Source organism: Dryas octopetala, chromosome 4 (assembly GCF_963921425.1).
Source record: "Dryas octopetala chromosome 4, drDryOcto1.1, whole genome shotgun sequence".
In the NCBI taxonomy this organism is placed as follows: domain Eukaryota; kingdom Viridiplantae; phylum Streptophyta; class Magnoliopsida; order Rosales; family Rosaceae; genus Dryas; species Dryas octopetala.
In genome coordinates this window covers 13,639,047-13,656,135 of record NC_141369.1, presented here as the reverse complement: position 1 = coordinate 13,656,135, position 17,089 = coordinate 13,639,047, and the positions used below count along the sequence as shown (strand labels likewise).

The 17,089-nt window shown below is 34.6% G+C and overlaps 2 protein-coding genes across 2 annotated transcripts; one reads left to right on the top strand and one right to left on the bottom strand.

Annotated features, from left to right (window-relative positions):
* The first annotated feature begins 1,174 nt into the window (after positions 1–1,174).
* On the top strand, positions 1,175–2,220 carry LOC147287042 (umecyanin-like). The gene is made up of 2 exons (XM_086242104.1): positions 1,175–1,404; positions 1,553–2,220. The coding sequence occupies exons 1-2, from the start codon at positions 1,224–1,226 to the stop codon at positions 2,017–2,019; spliced, it is 648 nt and encodes a 215-aa protein (XP_086098230.1). The 5' UTR covers positions 1,175–1,223; the 3' UTR covers positions 2,020–2,220.
* Positions 2,221–11,507: 9,287 nt separating this feature from the next.
* LOC147287041 (protein LURP-one-related 12-like) lies at positions 11,508–13,243 on the bottom strand. The gene is made up of 2 exons (XM_086241188.1): positions 12,734–13,243; positions 11,508–12,132 (listed from the first exon to the last, which is right to left on the bottom strand). Exons 1-2 carry the CDS (start codon positions 12,962–12,964, stop codon positions 11,731–11,733), a joined length of 633 nt encoding a protein of 210 aa, XP_086097314.1. The 5' UTR covers positions 12,965–13,243; the 3' UTR covers positions 11,508–11,730.
* Between the last annotated feature and the right edge of the window lie 3,846 nt (positions 13,244–17,089).

Below are 17,089 nucleotides of genomic sequence, written 5' to 3'. Positions count from 1 at the left end.
TTATAAGTTATAAGACACATATATACTGCCTAATGCAAGATTGTCAAAGACAGTATGAGCATTGAAGCTTCCATGTCATTACTGACTTTTGGGCATCTCATTAATTGTTTGGTTCCTCCAGAGTCTTCTTTGCATCAAGACAAGACAACAAGTGCTTAAAAGCCAAGCAGGTTCGCAAATTTCAAAATCCTGGACTGAACATGCAAAAATGACTAGAATTCTTCAAACCATTAATTTAGAGTTGAATTTTCTGCTTTCCTTATTTTTATTTATTTAAATCTTAACCGTATAATACAATAATTTATATAACTTCACTCACAACAAAAAATTGCTATAAATTCATATTATCTTTTACTTCCCACGCTTTGATGGTAAATAAATAACTAAAATTAAAAGTAAGCCAGAAACAAGCAAATGGTCGAAATCCAATTTTAATGATGTCCCTACAAATTAAACTCTTATTTTTAAAGTTAACGATTTTAACTGTTTTTGGCAAAATAAAGAAAAAGAAAAAATAATTTTTAAGTCTCTAAACTTTTTTTAGACTGAATTATCCTCATATGAATATATCACCCGACCGCACCATTATTTTAACTGTGATATCGACTTTCTAAACTATTTGGATGATTCAATCCTTTGACATAAGTCAAAGTTGCTAACTTTTCAAAACATAAATCAAAATAATAGGTGTCTGATTAAAAAAGATTATTTTATAAAATTTCCCGAGTTATTATGGCCTGTCTCTGATTAAAATTCAAAGTAAACTTTGCATTAATGTTCACCTAGCTACCATATTAATTATTAGAGAAAGTCAAACATGATTGAATAGTTCGTCTCTTAAAGACTCTTTCTATTTGTATGCAACGTACGTAGAATAATAGAAGGTCATTAGAACTTTCCACTTTCGGGAAGTCTTGGTACGTTTCACACGTACAGGCTAGACTGACTATAATTACTCATGCAATGCAAAGCTAGCAATGCAAATTAAGATGACCGGCGTTCATTCTTAGCTTCATATATCCCAGCTGGGTCAATAGCTTAGACGACTCCAACAAGTCTTAATTTTAATTCGACCAGCTATATGCTGGCCTTGTCTATTTATAGGCTTCAATTGATGCATGTATTCTCATCAGTCCCCTGATTAAAATATTAATATTTGGTGTGTTTAGAGAGAGAGAGAGAGAGAGAGAGAGAGAGAGAGAGAGAGAGAGAGAGAGAGAGAGATGGAGAGCAAGAAGATGGTTGTTTTTGGTGTACTAGTTGTGGCAGTGTTTGTGCAATGTGTGGCGGCACAGACAAGGCATGTGGTGGGAGATAGCATGGGTTGGGCCATCCCACAAACTGATGCACAAGAGTATGTAACTTGGGCTTCTACTAACAACTTCATCGTTGGTGATATTCTCAGTAAGATCTTTATTTCATTCCCACCTCCATTCTTAGTTTGCTTATATAATTAATTACTTTTGTTTTACTTAGATTTTGAATCTACATTAGTATAATATTACAATTTTCAATTCCTTAATTTGGTACTTAATTGTTATATATTGTCCAGCTTTCAACTTCGCCACCAACGCACACAACGTAGTTCAGGTACCCAAAGCATCGTTCGATTCATGCAGCTCCGACAACTCAATCGGCTCAGCTATCACAGCCGGCCCAGCCAACATCACTCTCACCTCCGCCGGAGACCACTACTTCATCTGCACCTACGGCACCCACTGCCAGCTCGGCCAGAAGTTAGCCATCGCCGTCAACTCAGCCGCCTCCTCGCCGCCAGGAGCCTCACCATCTCCTCATTCGGTACCAACTCCTCTGCCGCCGCCGCCGCCACCACCCACCACCACTAACACCCCTCCTACCACCCCTTGTGCTCCGGTCCCTGAGCCATCGCCGTCAACGACCACTGTGGGACCCACAGCGAGCACCACGCCTCCGCCTCCGGCTGGTTCTTCTTCATCTGCTGTTGTGGCTGGTTTCTTTGTGTCCTTGTTGTCCCTTGCGATGGGTTTGCTTTTTTAGATATTCAGTACGTAGTACTGTGAAGACTCGAGAGGGAATTAATGGAGATTCTTATACCATATTGGCGATACGTTAATTTTGATATTTTTTTGTTAGAATAATTAAGGTAAATGCATGTGTTATTGGATCTGCATGTTTTGTAACCATGATTTTTTTTAGTGAGCATCATCATTCATCAATAAACGAAATCCTATTTTTTTTATATATTTAATTTCATCTCTACAATTCTAGCTGTAGTTATTAAGAAACATACTTTTCTTTGTTCATAACTGATTCAGCACACAATATAACATGTTGATGTGTTAATAATTGGTCAAATTGATGTAGTAAGTACACATTAATTAACTATAAAAATTATTTTATATAATCATAACATCACAGTGTGGTGTAATCAATTCACATATTAGTTAATCATATGAATACAACATAATAGCATTACGGTTATTCAAAATAATATCTCATTAACTTTAGTATTACGTGATCAACTAAACAATATGATATATATGATAATAAATGTGTTTTATTTAGGACAGTTGTCTATGAGGGCCAACCGATATGCTTGTAAGTCTAATTGTGGTAGAATAAATAGACGAATATATGGTTTCCATTACCACTTAAAATGATGGCCCTTTAATCAAATGGTTATTAAACGATTTCTGATTTATTTAATTTTTTGCAAGAATAATCCTTGTACATAGACTTAAAAAATAGACGATTTCAATTATCAAATTACAATGTAGGGTAGGTCCCACAAGCCATTTTTCATCATATTTATACAACAGAAAGGGCCTGAACTTCTTCCAAAACTTCTTCTTTTGTATCGTTGGCCAAACTTGGTTATCAATGCCGCTAATCGGACCCAATTTTTTTATCAGTAGCCTCGATATATTTTTTACAACCACTTTCATTTTAAAAAATATTAAAACTTATTAGTACACTCAACATGTTTTCCTAAACTACCCTTACTAAAACCCAACATCACACCCAATAATTCTACTAAACACACCAAACATATCCCTTTCACATCGTCATAACCAGCTGTCGCCGACGTCTTCTCGATGATCTCCTTCAGAATCCAAAGTCCCAAATTTACAAGGAAGAATTCTGAAACCCAAATAATGAAGAAATGAGTAAAACTCATTTCAGACCAACCCAAAGTCATTATAATGACAGCTCATATAATTAATTGCCACTAGAAACTTACAAGAATAATAATTTTAGGAGTCAACTTAAAAGTGTTAGGATTGCCGAGAAAATGAGAGTAAGAGAGAGGAGAGTGAATAGGAAAATTCTAAAGAGACTACATTGCTTCATGTAAGTATTACAGAGAGAGAGGACATGACTTTATATACTCTTAGTAACTAACTGTAACAATAACTTATTAACTACTAACTCATACACTAACAGCCCCCCTCAAGCTCATGATAGGGAACCTAGCATGAGATTGTCTTTAGTTCCTTAGTGGCTACAAAAAGTGTTGGAAACAAGCTCAAACAAGTGCACAATCTGCAGCATCCTTTGCAAAACTTCCTAAAGCTGTTGATGAGAATGCACTGCTGTAAGTACACCTTAGTCAAATCTGCAATGTAGCTTGCAGCAACAACCAATCATGTGCAATGATTGAAAGTGAAGCAGAAGAAAACACAATCAAGTGGGTTCAACCATTAGACATCTGGTCCCTTGGCTGCATCCTTTAGCATATGGTATACTGGGCCTTGGAAGTCCATGAAGTGTGGGCCTTGAAACAACAATTGCATTTCTGGTACCCATGATCAACAACTTCAGTTTTACTGCTTTGTATCAACTCAAATTAGCAGCATGAAGAGTGGATTGAATCAGGCTTAGTGGTAACCTTTGTGCTTGATGACATCACTCATGGCATCCATTAGCTGACTTTCAGACTTTCAGTCCTACCCATTGAACATAACAAAATGGGTATTCAAAGAATCCAAATTTCAATCGATGGGTATCCAAGGAATGGAGAAAATGTCACGAACCAAGAATTGGGGCTGGGTTGAAAAATGGGGAACTTACTGAAAGGATATGCAAATGGACAGATAAACGAAGAACAAGAACTGCAAATCGAAATACTGAATTGGGATTTCATAATTTGTCAAAATCAAAGAATAAGAAAGATAGGAATCGAAGAAAGAAGAAAATTTCAGAATCAAGAATTGGGGTTTTGGTTTCAGGTTGTAGAAATTGACAAGAAATGTTGAGAATCGAAGAATGTGAATTGATAATCGAGGAAAGTGCAAAAGAATGAAGATACGAAGATTCCAAGAATCAAAGATTATAGCAAGAATTTGAGAAGAATCGAAGACCCCATAGAGAGAATTAAAGAATAGTAACTAACTCATACAGAGATTTATATACTCTTAGTAACTAACTGTAATAGTAAAACTTATTAACTACTAACTTATACACTAACAAAATGAATGTAGGAATGACCATATATATATATATAATATTAAAAACCATTGCCTTCAACAAAGACCAAGGTTCAAAAGAATGGCAACCCCCACAGTTAAACGAAAGTCTCAAAATGATGATCAGCAAAACCTTCTAAAGTCAATTAATTTTATTCACTCAAAGACATGCCAAAGGCCACTGATAAAAACTAGCTTGATTAACAACACCATTCAAACATATAGGAGCGACGTCCCTTCTAACAGAATACGCAATGTCCAAAGCTCATGTGTACTATCATGATCAGTGTAGAAAATATAAAACCAAACATATTTCAAACATATCAGCAAATCACAAAGAAATTGCATATTAAATTGAAACCACCATTCAGAACCTTAATTAAGGCTCCAAATAATAAATCCAATGTAATAGTTTCCCCAGACTAAATTGTGCTAGTTCTATAACAGTCACCTTAAAACAATTTAAAAATATATATAGCTCAATCCATATGTAGACAACAAAATTTTGGTGAAATACAAATTGCTAAAATTATTCAAATTTAAGTTTGGTAGTCAAAACCGAATGGTGCAAGTGATGGTTTCCATATAAGTACACGTAACATGTGACTCATCAACACAAAGCGGGCCACCAAAGATAATATTATAAAATAAAATAATAATATGTCTGCACCTGAATCAGACTATATATATATTTATTTATTTATTACGGGGCGGTTTTAGGGCCGAATGGGGATTGTAATCCGATCGGGTGTTTTCAAAAAATCTCCAAACTCATCTTCATACCCAAAATTTCTCTCCATACTCAAATTAATTCACCATTTTTTTTTTTGGCCATCCCTAAATAAAACAATCTTATATGGAAAATTCAAAAAATTAATGGGACATCTAAGAAAAAATATTGGTTAAATTAAAAAATGAGGCTTTCAAAATAGAGTTTTGTCTAATTGAGTGAGTGTTTTAAGTATTTATATACATGTGGATATTAACAGCTAGCGATTGACCGATTGTTTAGTAGTGTACATATGACTTCCGTATATATGTGACTTCTTCCTTATCTTTAGAGAAGCATGTATTAAGTACCATTTTGTACTATCAATTTGGTCATATATGTACCATTAAGCATTATCTTAATTACCAATTTTGCAATGTAGAAGTGACACAAATTAAACAAAACCCACAATACTACCAAATTAACCTTCCAAAATGTGTTACTTGTTAACATGCAATTAACAATTCAATATTACATAATACGTATCTATACATTAATATAAATAATGTACCGGTGAAAAATAAGCTAAATCGATAATTGTTTGATCATCCAAATTATGCAAATAAATACAATTCGTCAAATAAAGTTAAAATGATGTTAATAGTAATATACTGACTAAAAAGTTTTCGATTTAGCTAATTTTTTACAAGGGTAATCTTTACACGATGCCCTAAAATATGAATGCTTCTGATCATTGAAATTTGTTATTAGGTGGTTAGGTGAGTGGGCAAATTAAATTCCCCACTATGTAATAAGCGAGTAATCATTACTATATACATATATATAGGCCCTTCCATTGAGGTATATCTCATCTCAAACATGATGAAGTATGGCTTGTGGGACCCTATTCGCATTGTAATTCAATAATTGAAACCGTCTAATTTCTTAGTCTCTATATAAGGATAATCCTTGCAAAAAAACTAGACAAATCGGAAATCGTTTAATCATTTGATTAAAGAGCCATCATTTCAAGTGTTTACGGAATCACTATGTTTATCTATTTATTCTACCACGATTAGGTGTCTTAATGGTTTTTTATTTACTTAATTTTTTGCAAGGATGATCATTATATAGAGACTTAGAAAAAAGACGGTTTCGATCATCAAATTACAATGCGGAGTGGGTCCCACAAACCATACCTCATCATGTTTGAGATAAGGTATATATTAACGGAAGGGGCCTGATATATATATAGGGGTCTTCCAATGAGGGATCTCTCATTTAGTGTTAAATGAGAGATCCCCATGTGGGGCCCACACGAGTCGTTTTGTGTCGATCTGATCGTTCATTTTTTACATTTTCATTGATAGGTCATCCTTGCAAAAAAATCAGTCAAATCGGAAATTATTTGTCTATCTAACTTTGATTAAACAAATAGACGAACTAAATATTTTCGATGAAACCATCTATTTGTTTTATTAAAGTTAAATAGGCAAATGATTTTCAATTTAGCTAATTTTTTACAAGAATGATCTATCAATGGAAATGTAAAAAATGAACGGTTCAAATTGACATAAAATGACTCGTGTGGGCTCCACAAGGGAATCCCTCATTTAGCGTTAAATGAAGAATCTCTCATTAGAAGGCCCCTATATATATGTATATATTATATACGCCATGAACCAAACCATTGGCTTTGCATTTTTCTATTCGATCCCTTTTAGTTTTGTTTATGTTGGCCAAAATATATTGCTCCTCACACGTTTAAGATCCCGAGACTGCCATGCAATTAGCAATTATAGAAAGTAGGGTTCTATACCAAAAAAAATGAAAGTAGGGTTCATATTTGCTTTTTGAAAGTGAAATCAAAACAGAAACAGTTTGCTTAATTTTCCTCTCCAATTAATTGTGGTCTTCTGGTGGTGTTAATGTCAGGTGCCAAAAAGTAATTCTAATTTCTAAATAGAATGAGAATTTTTAGTAAGGTATTTTCGGGGAATCAAGTTCAATCAACTAACAATGTATATTAAATATTTAATATTTTCCAACTTTTATGAATATATAACCTCATCATGTGCGTACAAAATAAGACCATAAGTAATTAGTATGGGTATAAGTGTATAACCTCATTCTATTGGTTAATACGATAAATGACAAGTGAAGGATGAAAAGTTAAAAGTTTCAAATCTGAATTTTTTGAAACTATTAACTCTGATAACATATATGTTAGACGATCACTAAATTTTAAAAACTTAAATTATAATTATCAAAGAATAAATCTAACAAACATGCACGACCGACTCATACGTGTGAAGCACATCCTACTTTTGTGATATGAGACGGCACAGCAACCGTACGTCCCTCCAAAGAATCGGACTGTAAACAGTGTGGAGAATCGGTCTACACATGCAATTTAATTGACCAAAAACTGGAAAGAGACGATACATACAAAGCTTGGCCCATTGAAATGCTTCTTGTCCCTCCCTGCCTTGATATTCAAAACAGCTAGCCTACCACATACAATTATTATTAATGACAAAAGCATATCTTTTGAGAAAAAGATAATTATTTTGCAAATGAATCTTATGGTTATAAAGAAAAAACAGAAAAGAAAAGGTATGATAGAGCTAAGAGATTTCCAAACGATTTTGTTTGTCTATCTTACTATTATTATATTTGACTTTGAATCTGCATCATATATTACAAGTTTAGAAATTTTCAAAGAAAAATTTATAAGAGGGTAGAGGATAAAGTACTGTACATTATGAATGCTGATCAGTTTGGAAAACCTTAATCTTATTTGGTTGCATTAATGCATAATGTCCCGACTTCCTTTTGAAATCTATGTTGTCAGTCCATTTGTATCACCATCAGTATGTTGCCTGTTACCATTTTCTAATTTTTCAAATTAGCCTTCAGAATTGAACGTTAATTACCATGAAATATAATCCTTAATTTTAATTTTGTGGCTGAGATTCAACGATGGTAATGATTTTGGGAAAATATCTGCTTTAATTAGTCAACTTATTTGGTGACCACTTTTACAAGTATGCTTATAGAAATATGTAATCCAGGTTAATTAAGTTCGATACCTTCGGACAAAACTAATTAGGAAAAGACAATACAGAGAAAACAAAATGTGTGAGAAAAGTCCTGATAATGGCACAAAAACATTTAACAATTTTCCCAATTGACAAAACATTGTACGTGTAGAAACTTTAATACAACAAATATTAAGTTCAATTATTTAAGGTTAAGGTATAAAATTATGTGGTGTAGAAAATTAGAGTCTTTTCAAGTATGTGGATCACATAAATATGAATTTTTTTTTTTGGCCCAGCACATAAATATGAAGTTTAATAGTAAAGCAAAAAATATAAAATTTTAAAGATAGGATTTAAAACTACTGTAAACTTTTTAAAAAAATTTGGAAAAAACATAGTCCTTTTTAAAATTATAAATTATTCTCAAATCTTGTTTTTGAAAGATTTATAACTAGAAATCCAGCCAAATAAAAAATTAAGTTCAATCATAATCTGTCTATGAACGCGCATGCGGAGTGAAAAAAGAAATTACCGAGCGCTCGGCGACTGTAGATGCATCCTACATCTGCACAATTTTACGTTACATATGCATTTTTTTTAGGTTGCATGTCTTTTTTAAGTTGCAGATGACTTATTTAGATTGTAGATGGAGCTTTTCAGATGCAAGTTGGAGATGCATCTGTCGTGTGTTTGGCAAGAATTGCCGAACGCTCGATATGTACCACCAAGCGCTCGGTAAAAATTGTCGAGTATTCGGTAAACAGTTTAGACTTCTACTAAATTTTTGGCCGGCTTGGGTTCTGGTTAAATTTCTTTCTTATTTTAAATTTCTAATTAAAAGATCCTTTTTTAAAATGATAGTGTAAAAAATCTCTTTAGAGTCTACCTTCATAAAAGGCAGGCGTATGTCCTCACTGTAAGTGTGATTATTATAAATTAAATAAGAATTAGAACTTGGCGTGCGTTTTCTAAACTAGTTAATCAGAACATAGTTGATCGACATATTTTAAATTAAAAAATGGTGTTAGGTATATGATCGAAGGCCTCATTAATTCAAGTTGACAACTCGCTCTCGTGAGCGATTGGTTTCAAACTTGCTATATAAGGTATACTTTCAAGGACCTTCATACAAATCATCATTCAATGTGTTTGTTAGTTGAAAAAAAAAAATCATCAATGAGAAACTCAAATCTTCCTTGCATATTAGCAATGTGAATATGTCAAAGTTTGTGAATATGGCATGTCAAAGTTTTGTCTACGTTGTTATTTACTTTTTAATAATGATATACTTGTGATTATAAATTTTTATTTATTTCAACTGAAATTGACAAAAAAACACACCATTTAATTATAACATTACTTTTATACAATGTGGAAAGTATCCTAATCGTTAATAATCATAAATGGTTAAAAATTAGATAAAATTTTTTTTAGGCATAAATTCAATTTAGACACTAACTATATATGCTATTTCAACGGGATCCACGAACTTTCAAATATTTCAAATATACACCTGATTTATTATATAAATTGAAAAATGAAATTCCGTCCATCAATTTATTGAGAGATCACTTAAATGTCAGCTTGACTTTTACTAACGGGGATTAATTGGCGACGTGACACCAACTCAGCATACATTTCCCACCAAATAAGCAACACATGTCCACTTGACATGGGCCCACACACCCATCACCTCTTTCCCGCTCGTCGAACGCTCTCCTGACCATTTAGTTTCCAAAAAACATCACGTTTCCCCCAAATTCGAATATAAATCTCTCACTTGTGTTCAACAAGTGAGAAAGAGATGATGACTTTGTGGACCCGTGTCAGGGGTTAGGTGGACCTGTGTCGCTCATTTGGCGGGAAATGAGCGACACGGATCCACCTAACCCCTGACACGGGCCCACAAACTCTCACTCTCTTTTTATTATTAAATTGTGGGCAAGTGTCGCTCATTTGGCGGGAAATGTTTGCTGAGATAGCGCCACGTAGTCAAGTAATCCCGGTCAGCAAAAGCCAAGCTGTCATTTAACTGATTTCTCAACGAATCAATGGACAAAAATTCATTTTTCAATTTAGATAATAGATCGGGTGTATATTTGAAATATTTTAAAGTTCATGGACCCCGTTGAAATAGCTTATATAGTTATATGTCTAAATTGAATTTATGCCTTTTTTTTATATCCAAACCTAATCCAATAACAATACTTGTGTCCATTCCAAGTAGTCAAGTTAATTGTGTTTTTATAATGTTATGTAAACATAAAAAATGTGTGTCAATTGACTCAAATTCCAAGTTGTGTTATTATATAGAGTGCTGCTATTTGCACACCGTTTTTTCTTTCTTTTTTTTCTCTTTGCACACCTCAAAAGTTTAATTTGTGAAATAACAAAAAACACCCAAAATAAAATTACCCAAAACCTCATCCCTCTATCTTTCATTCCCACATTCTCCCTGTCACAGCACCCCACCCCCGTGAGAAGCCACATGCCGACCACCCCAGCCCCGCCCCGACCCTCTCTCTTTCTCCTTCCCTCTTACCCGCTAACCACCCCACCATGTCCCTTCCTCTTTCTCTCTCCCCGAAACCTAACCCCAACCCCTCACTCTCTCTCTACAAGTCTCAGCCCCTCTTTTTTCTCGCTGCCGACGAGAACCCAGCCAAAAGATCCATCTCTCTTCATCGACTCCCCAACCCAGCCTCCACTTCCAGCCAACGCACACAGCTATCCCGACACCACCACTCCCTCCTCTGGCCACCACTAGTCACCCCACCAGTCAGAAAATACTCCTTAGAGGTCGACCATCACTTCCCAGAACTCCCTTTACCGGTCAGCCACCCCCACCTACCGGAAAGCTTAAGTCCAGCCCAACCTGCAATTTTTTTTTTAAGTGGATGTTCGGAGTGGAGAGAGAGAGAGAGAGAGAGAGAGAGAGAGAGAGAGAGAGAGAGAGAGTGAGTGGGTGGGTCATGTAAAGGGGGGAGGTGGCCAGGTGAGGGAGGGGGAGGGCTAGCTAGGTTTTTTTTTTTTTTAAATAGATAAAATAGGGATATTAGGGTAATTGGGAAGGGTGTGTGTGTGAGAAAATTCAATTGTGAGAAGAGTGTAGAGTGTAAAGTGAGAAAAAAATAAGAAAATGACGTGCAAAAAAAAAAAGATGTACAAATAACAGCACTCATTATATATTATGCAAACATAAAAAATTGTACACCCATCCATGTGGGTGATGTTCTCGAAGTCCAATCCCACATGAGATTTTGTGCTTGTTAATATTTTTAATTTATATTGATCAGTGAGATCACGTAAAGTAATGTATAATTTTATACATAATCTCTTTTTTCAAATTAGCAAATTAACAACAAAAATACAAAGAGAGAGAGAGATCCACATCTAAAGACAAGAGGTTCCCTCTCCGCAAACACCCCAAATATTCAGCTGTTAAACCAGTCCAAAAACCCAGCCAGACACAGCACGTACACTACACTCAACTCAAATTACACCCCCAAAACGGCACCGTGTCACTTTTCTAATCCGCTGCGGTGGAGCCCAACCCAACCGCATTATCGTGGTCATCCATGTAATCGTCACCGTTGATCTGGTCGAGCACGAGCACCAATCCCATGGCGAAGGCCGCATCGAAGCCTTTCTTGAGGCAGAGCGCGAAGACGTCCTTCCCAAGCACCACGTGGGTCGAAGCATCCACTTTGCGTCGGATCTCGGCCATCGGTTCCTTGTCCGCGTCGAAAATCGTACAACAACGTTGTGCGAAGGAGCCTTCGATCTGGTACTCCTCGCCTGGGTCTCCGTACACCTCCACCGTCACGCTGGACCGTCCGATGATCGACGATCGACGCACGCTGAAGATGGGTTTTTGGCCGTCCGTCCTCTCCCCCACGAACCCCTCCCACCTGTGATGCAGACTCGGCCTCTGATTCACACAATACAGTCACTGAGTTCGGGAATCGTTTTCAGTTATTACCGTTTAAATGGAAAAAAATTAATTAGGATTTAGGACTCATTCATCAACACGAATTTGAAAATAAGAAATTCTAAAAATTAGTCTATTTTGTTTTCATCAAGAAATTTAAAAATTTAATTATTGACAATTGTTCGAGTTCCGTCAAAAAGTGTTTGAACTCCAGTCAAATATTCGAACACCATTCAATACTGCTCGATCACAACTTGAGAATTAAATTTCTAAAATGTTATTATAAAAACATGATTAACTAATTTTCAATTTTTCTGATAATTTCCAGTGCACCTGCAAAACATATTTGATAACTTGCTGCGTTGACTCAGAGAGTCAACTAAGTTTAAATAATATTAAGCTTGGGTTAACTCGGTGAGTCCAGGATCCATTTTCGTGGACGGGTCATAAAATTAAGCAAAAATAGAAAAAAATTAAGACCCATTAATGGAAATAAGAAACAAAACGGTTTCCAGTGCAACGTGCATGACATTGAACAAGGAAATCTGAACAAAACGGTGAGTTGACTCAGTGAGTGGACTCGTTGGGTTGGTATTTGTACCTTGCGGCGGACGGTGAGGAGGCAGCGGCCCTGGGCGTCCATGAGGACGAGTTCACTGGCGTCGCCGGCGTCGGGGCCGTACGAGTCGACTCGGAAGACTTGGTGGCCTGTGGAGTCGTAGACGGTGAAGCCGTCGCCGGCGAAGAAGAGGGAGGTCTTGGAAACTGTGAGATGGGTGTCTTCCTGGAAGACGAACCCAGGTTCCACAAGCGCACGACGCTCTTTCATCATCTTCTTCTTCCTCTGAAAAACTATGAGTTACTGCTGTACGTTGACTTAGTTTAATTAAGAAGCTCTATTAGCTAGCTGGGCCGTCTGATCTGATCTGATCAGATAGGTCTCTCTGTTTTGGGTGCTCTCGATCTCTTTCTCTCTTTCTCTCTGAGAGGTTTCTGAATCTGGGCGTGATATGAAGAATATTAGCGTTGAAGAAAGGCAAAGGTGTGTGTATTATGTATATATATACAGTGAGTCAGTGAGATATCAGACACGTACGGTGAGAACTCGGAGCTTTCTTTCTCAAATTTTGAGGTGTGCGTTAATTATATTATTATTATTATTACTATTATTATGATTTTATGTATTATGGCATGTATAGGCTGTAATTTGTAAGTGAAGTGCATCACCCATTCACCAGTCACCACTATATTCTCTCTCTCTCTAGAATATTATGGAGCCTGACGCCTGTCAATAGCTGTTTATTTATAGAAAAGAAAAAACAATATTATATATATATTACATAATAAATTGTCCACTTACAGTTTTTTTTTACAGTTTTTTTATGCTCTTTGTTTTTAGAAGATGGATTTTATTTAATAAATTAAGATGAGAAACATTCAATACAAATACATAGTATAATGAAGATGGTCCTTTCTCAATCCAAACATGAAATTCGAAAAACATGAGGACATTTCATGCCGACCGCACCCCTAAACGAATCAGCTTCCCTTTATAATAATATATAGAGATTTGTACGTTGAGATATGAGTAAAATATTGAATTTGTGATACTTTTATAGTGTGAAGTGAGTATATATAATGAATGATTTATATATAACTTTTGAATTTATATTGCACAATTAGACAATAGAGAAATTCAAATCCAAATATAGAAACCCAACAATATGAAAGTTTTTTTCTTTTTTTATCGAACCAAGAATATGGAACTTATATATTATGACGAATCTGGCCGGGACACATGGGAGGGAGGAAGACCGACTCGAGTGGGTATATATGACTTGGTTGCTTTTAATGCAACCGAGGAGTTTCCTGGGTTTAACTCGAGCGAGTTGCTTGTTTGTTGGGACCTGGGACACATACGTGAGCTGTCTGATTTTGATCGGTGGAGTTGATTATTTGATTGGCTTTGTGCATGGTGCTTCTCTCTAGTAACGTCGATTGCATACCCCATTTTGGTCTCGTATCCAGCTCTCTCTTTAATAAAAGTTGGGAGGGATCCACATCAATTGGGGTACTGTGTTTACGCAGTTGTGTTTGATCTCAGGCATTACTCATGCAAAAAATCAAAATGATTTGGTGAGATGGTTGCAAATAGGATAAAGCATAAATATATATACAGGCTTTATGGCCATAATTATGATATATGTGTGGTGCATGCATGGCTGCAGACTCACACTGTCACTTCAGTTCCTCACTTATAATTCGTTATAGGATACAGCAAAGGCCCCGCGTCCGTACGAATGAAATTGTGTGTGTGTGTGTGTTTTTTTTTTTCATTTATTAATTAACTTAAAATTTACTCTAATAAAAGAAGATTGAGTGCAATTTGTTAAACCAAATGATCATTAATATATCATGAAACTGTGTTTATGATGCACAATATCATCCATTAATAGGAAACTTTTGTGGGGGCGGACACCGCCAGATCCCGTTTTTAACTCTTTTAGATTTAGATCAGTTTATCTTTTCTATTTCTTTTAGATTTAGAGGAGTTTATCTTTTTTATTTTAGAATATATATATTTTTTATTCTAAGGTCTATTTAATTACTACAAAAATAGTCTCCATACTATAGATGTTCTCCATCAACTAACTATTAATTCGAGCATCTTCAATAATCAGGTTCGATCGATTTATAGTTTTATATCTATTTTTTAGAACATATTTGAAATCTTAAATGAAAAAAATGTTTACTTTTTTTTTAGTTGGTTCAATGATGAGTGCTACTTGAGGTGCTAGCTAGCTAGGCAATAGAATTGGAATCTCAAATAGAACTTTGCCATTCGAGATGCTCTCATACATAATTTTGAGGCTCAACTTCGTATATATACAAATAGTACGCCGACCCCATTCAACGATTCAGATTTTTTGAGGAAAACATGTGATTTTATTCAACTAATATCATAGTGCACAGCTTCATTTAGCATTCGATCAGGCTATTCATAGTATCATATAGGGTTTGAGATTTTAAATAGTAATTAGTGTACACATAGCACCCCAGATTTTAAATAGTAATTAGTATCATATAAAAAATTTCTCCATTTTTGAGTTCATATTTGAAAATAATTTTGAAACTCCGGCAAAATAGCACCCACATTTTCAGTGTATTTGAGCATGGTTTTGGACGTTGGATTTCAATCTCTATGAGAAAGCACTCCACTCTTTCAGTGCGTTGGAGATGCTCTTGCTAATAAAATTTTGAAGACAAATTTCAAAGAATATCTATAAGAGTGACGCTAATCCCATTAGAAATGGTTTTTTTTTTTTTTTTTGGGACGAATCCCATTAGAAGTGTTATATATATATATATATATATTCATATATCAGACATTATTGACCAGAAAGAATCAGACATTATACATAGAAAAAAATTTAGAATTAAGGTTAAGGTTATAGTTATTTTGGAAGTATCGGTACTCGGTAGGTGGATGTGCAGGGGGTTTTCTTAATATCTTTGTAAGGGACCTGGACTCTGGACAGTGAACTAGTGCTTTTTTTTTTTTTTAGTTTTTAATATTAATTTGGGGAAAGTAAGAAGTTTGGTGATGCGGCAACATCTCAGCTATTGAAGAAAACTGAAAGGCTTGGATTAAAAGCCTGGTATCAGTCTGGTATATTTTGCCTGGCAGAAGATCCAGGTCCTTTTGTAAGATGGGAAAAGTAGGCCAGTGAGTGGAAGTGTGGAACGAATAGATTGGGATAGTAATAGGTTCGCTAATTTCAAATGAAAAAAAACATCGTGTCAGCTGATTTGAAAATGATAAGAATGTATGTGTAATAATGTTGAGAGGATAATATTTCTATTTTTTTAATCGCGATAATATTTCTATATTTGAGAAAATATAACTTTACATACACAATAAAATTGAAGATCTTAAGAATTTTGATTGGATGTTCTAATTTTTTTCATGATACTATAGCGTAAGCAATACATGTGTAAGGCTCAATGACGTCTATGTATTTGACTTAATTGACGTCACACATGAAGGCTTCGTTTGAGATTGTGGTGGAGGACCCAAAAACTGTTGTGCATGACAATTCTCAATCACCTACAACAATTTTGGTGTTTGGTAAAAAAATTAAAAATTATTTTTCCCTACAATTCTCAACTCCCTACAACAAAAACAGAAAGCAGGTTTCTAGGTGCTTTTGAACGCTGCAGTGAATCACAACAATAATGGATATTTTATTTTACCCATAATACCCTTATTGATTTCTATAATTTTTATTTGTTTATTTTAAATTTAAAAATATGTTCATTGTTAGTTATATTTTATATTGTGATAATTAATTATAATATTTTATTTGTACGATTAAAATTATAATATACCTAAAAAATAACAAATCAATAAAAAAGTTATGACTGTTAGACAATCACAACTCGATATAACCATATTTTTAAAGTTTGTACCTAAATTGAAATTTAGTACTAAAGTGAAATGACATAAATGTTTTGGTATGTAAAAATGAAAAAATATTACAATTTGGTACCTAAAGTCAACAGACCTTATTATAAACCGAAGGTTGACCGTTGATTAAAGGTTTTTGTCATAAATCACTTGAATAACAATTTTACATGAAATTATACACAAAATTACATGTGCATTATTATGTTACATTCAACTATTACATCTTTCTGTATATATATAGAAAAAATATATATATAATATATTCCATGATTGTGCATTAATTTTTTTTTTTTTTTTTTGGTAAATAATTGTGCATTTTTTTATGCAAGAAAGTATTATTTAAATTAATAGGATTTACAAAAATCCTATGTTTTTGTGGATTAATATTCTAATCTTACTAAAGTGTTTGCCATCGTCTATATAGCTCAAGGTCTTGGACTTTTTCATTTCAATACTATTAGGGTTATCAAATTGTTCATAAATGATATA

What these genes read in the sequence shown, in the direction of transcription:
- LOC147287042 (XM_086242104.1), top strand. Translation starts at nt 1,224, where the DNA reads ATGGAGAGCAAGAAGATGGTTGTTTTTGGTGTACTAGTTGTGGCAGTG. An exon ending in CATCGTTGGTGATATTCTCA is followed by an intron (nt 1,405 to 1,552) that starts GTAAGATCTTTA and finishes TATATTGTCCAG; the next exon opens with CTTTCAACTTCGCCACCAAC.
- LOC147287041 (XM_086241188.1), bottom strand. Translation starts at nt 12,964, where the DNA reads ATGATGAAAGAGCGTCGTGCGCTTGTGGAACCTGGGTTCGTCTTCCAG. An exon ending in TCCTCACCGTCCGCCGCAAG is followed by an intron (nt 12,133 to 12,733) that starts GTACAAATACCA and finishes TGTGTGAATCAG; the next exon opens with AGGCCGAGTCTGCATCACAG.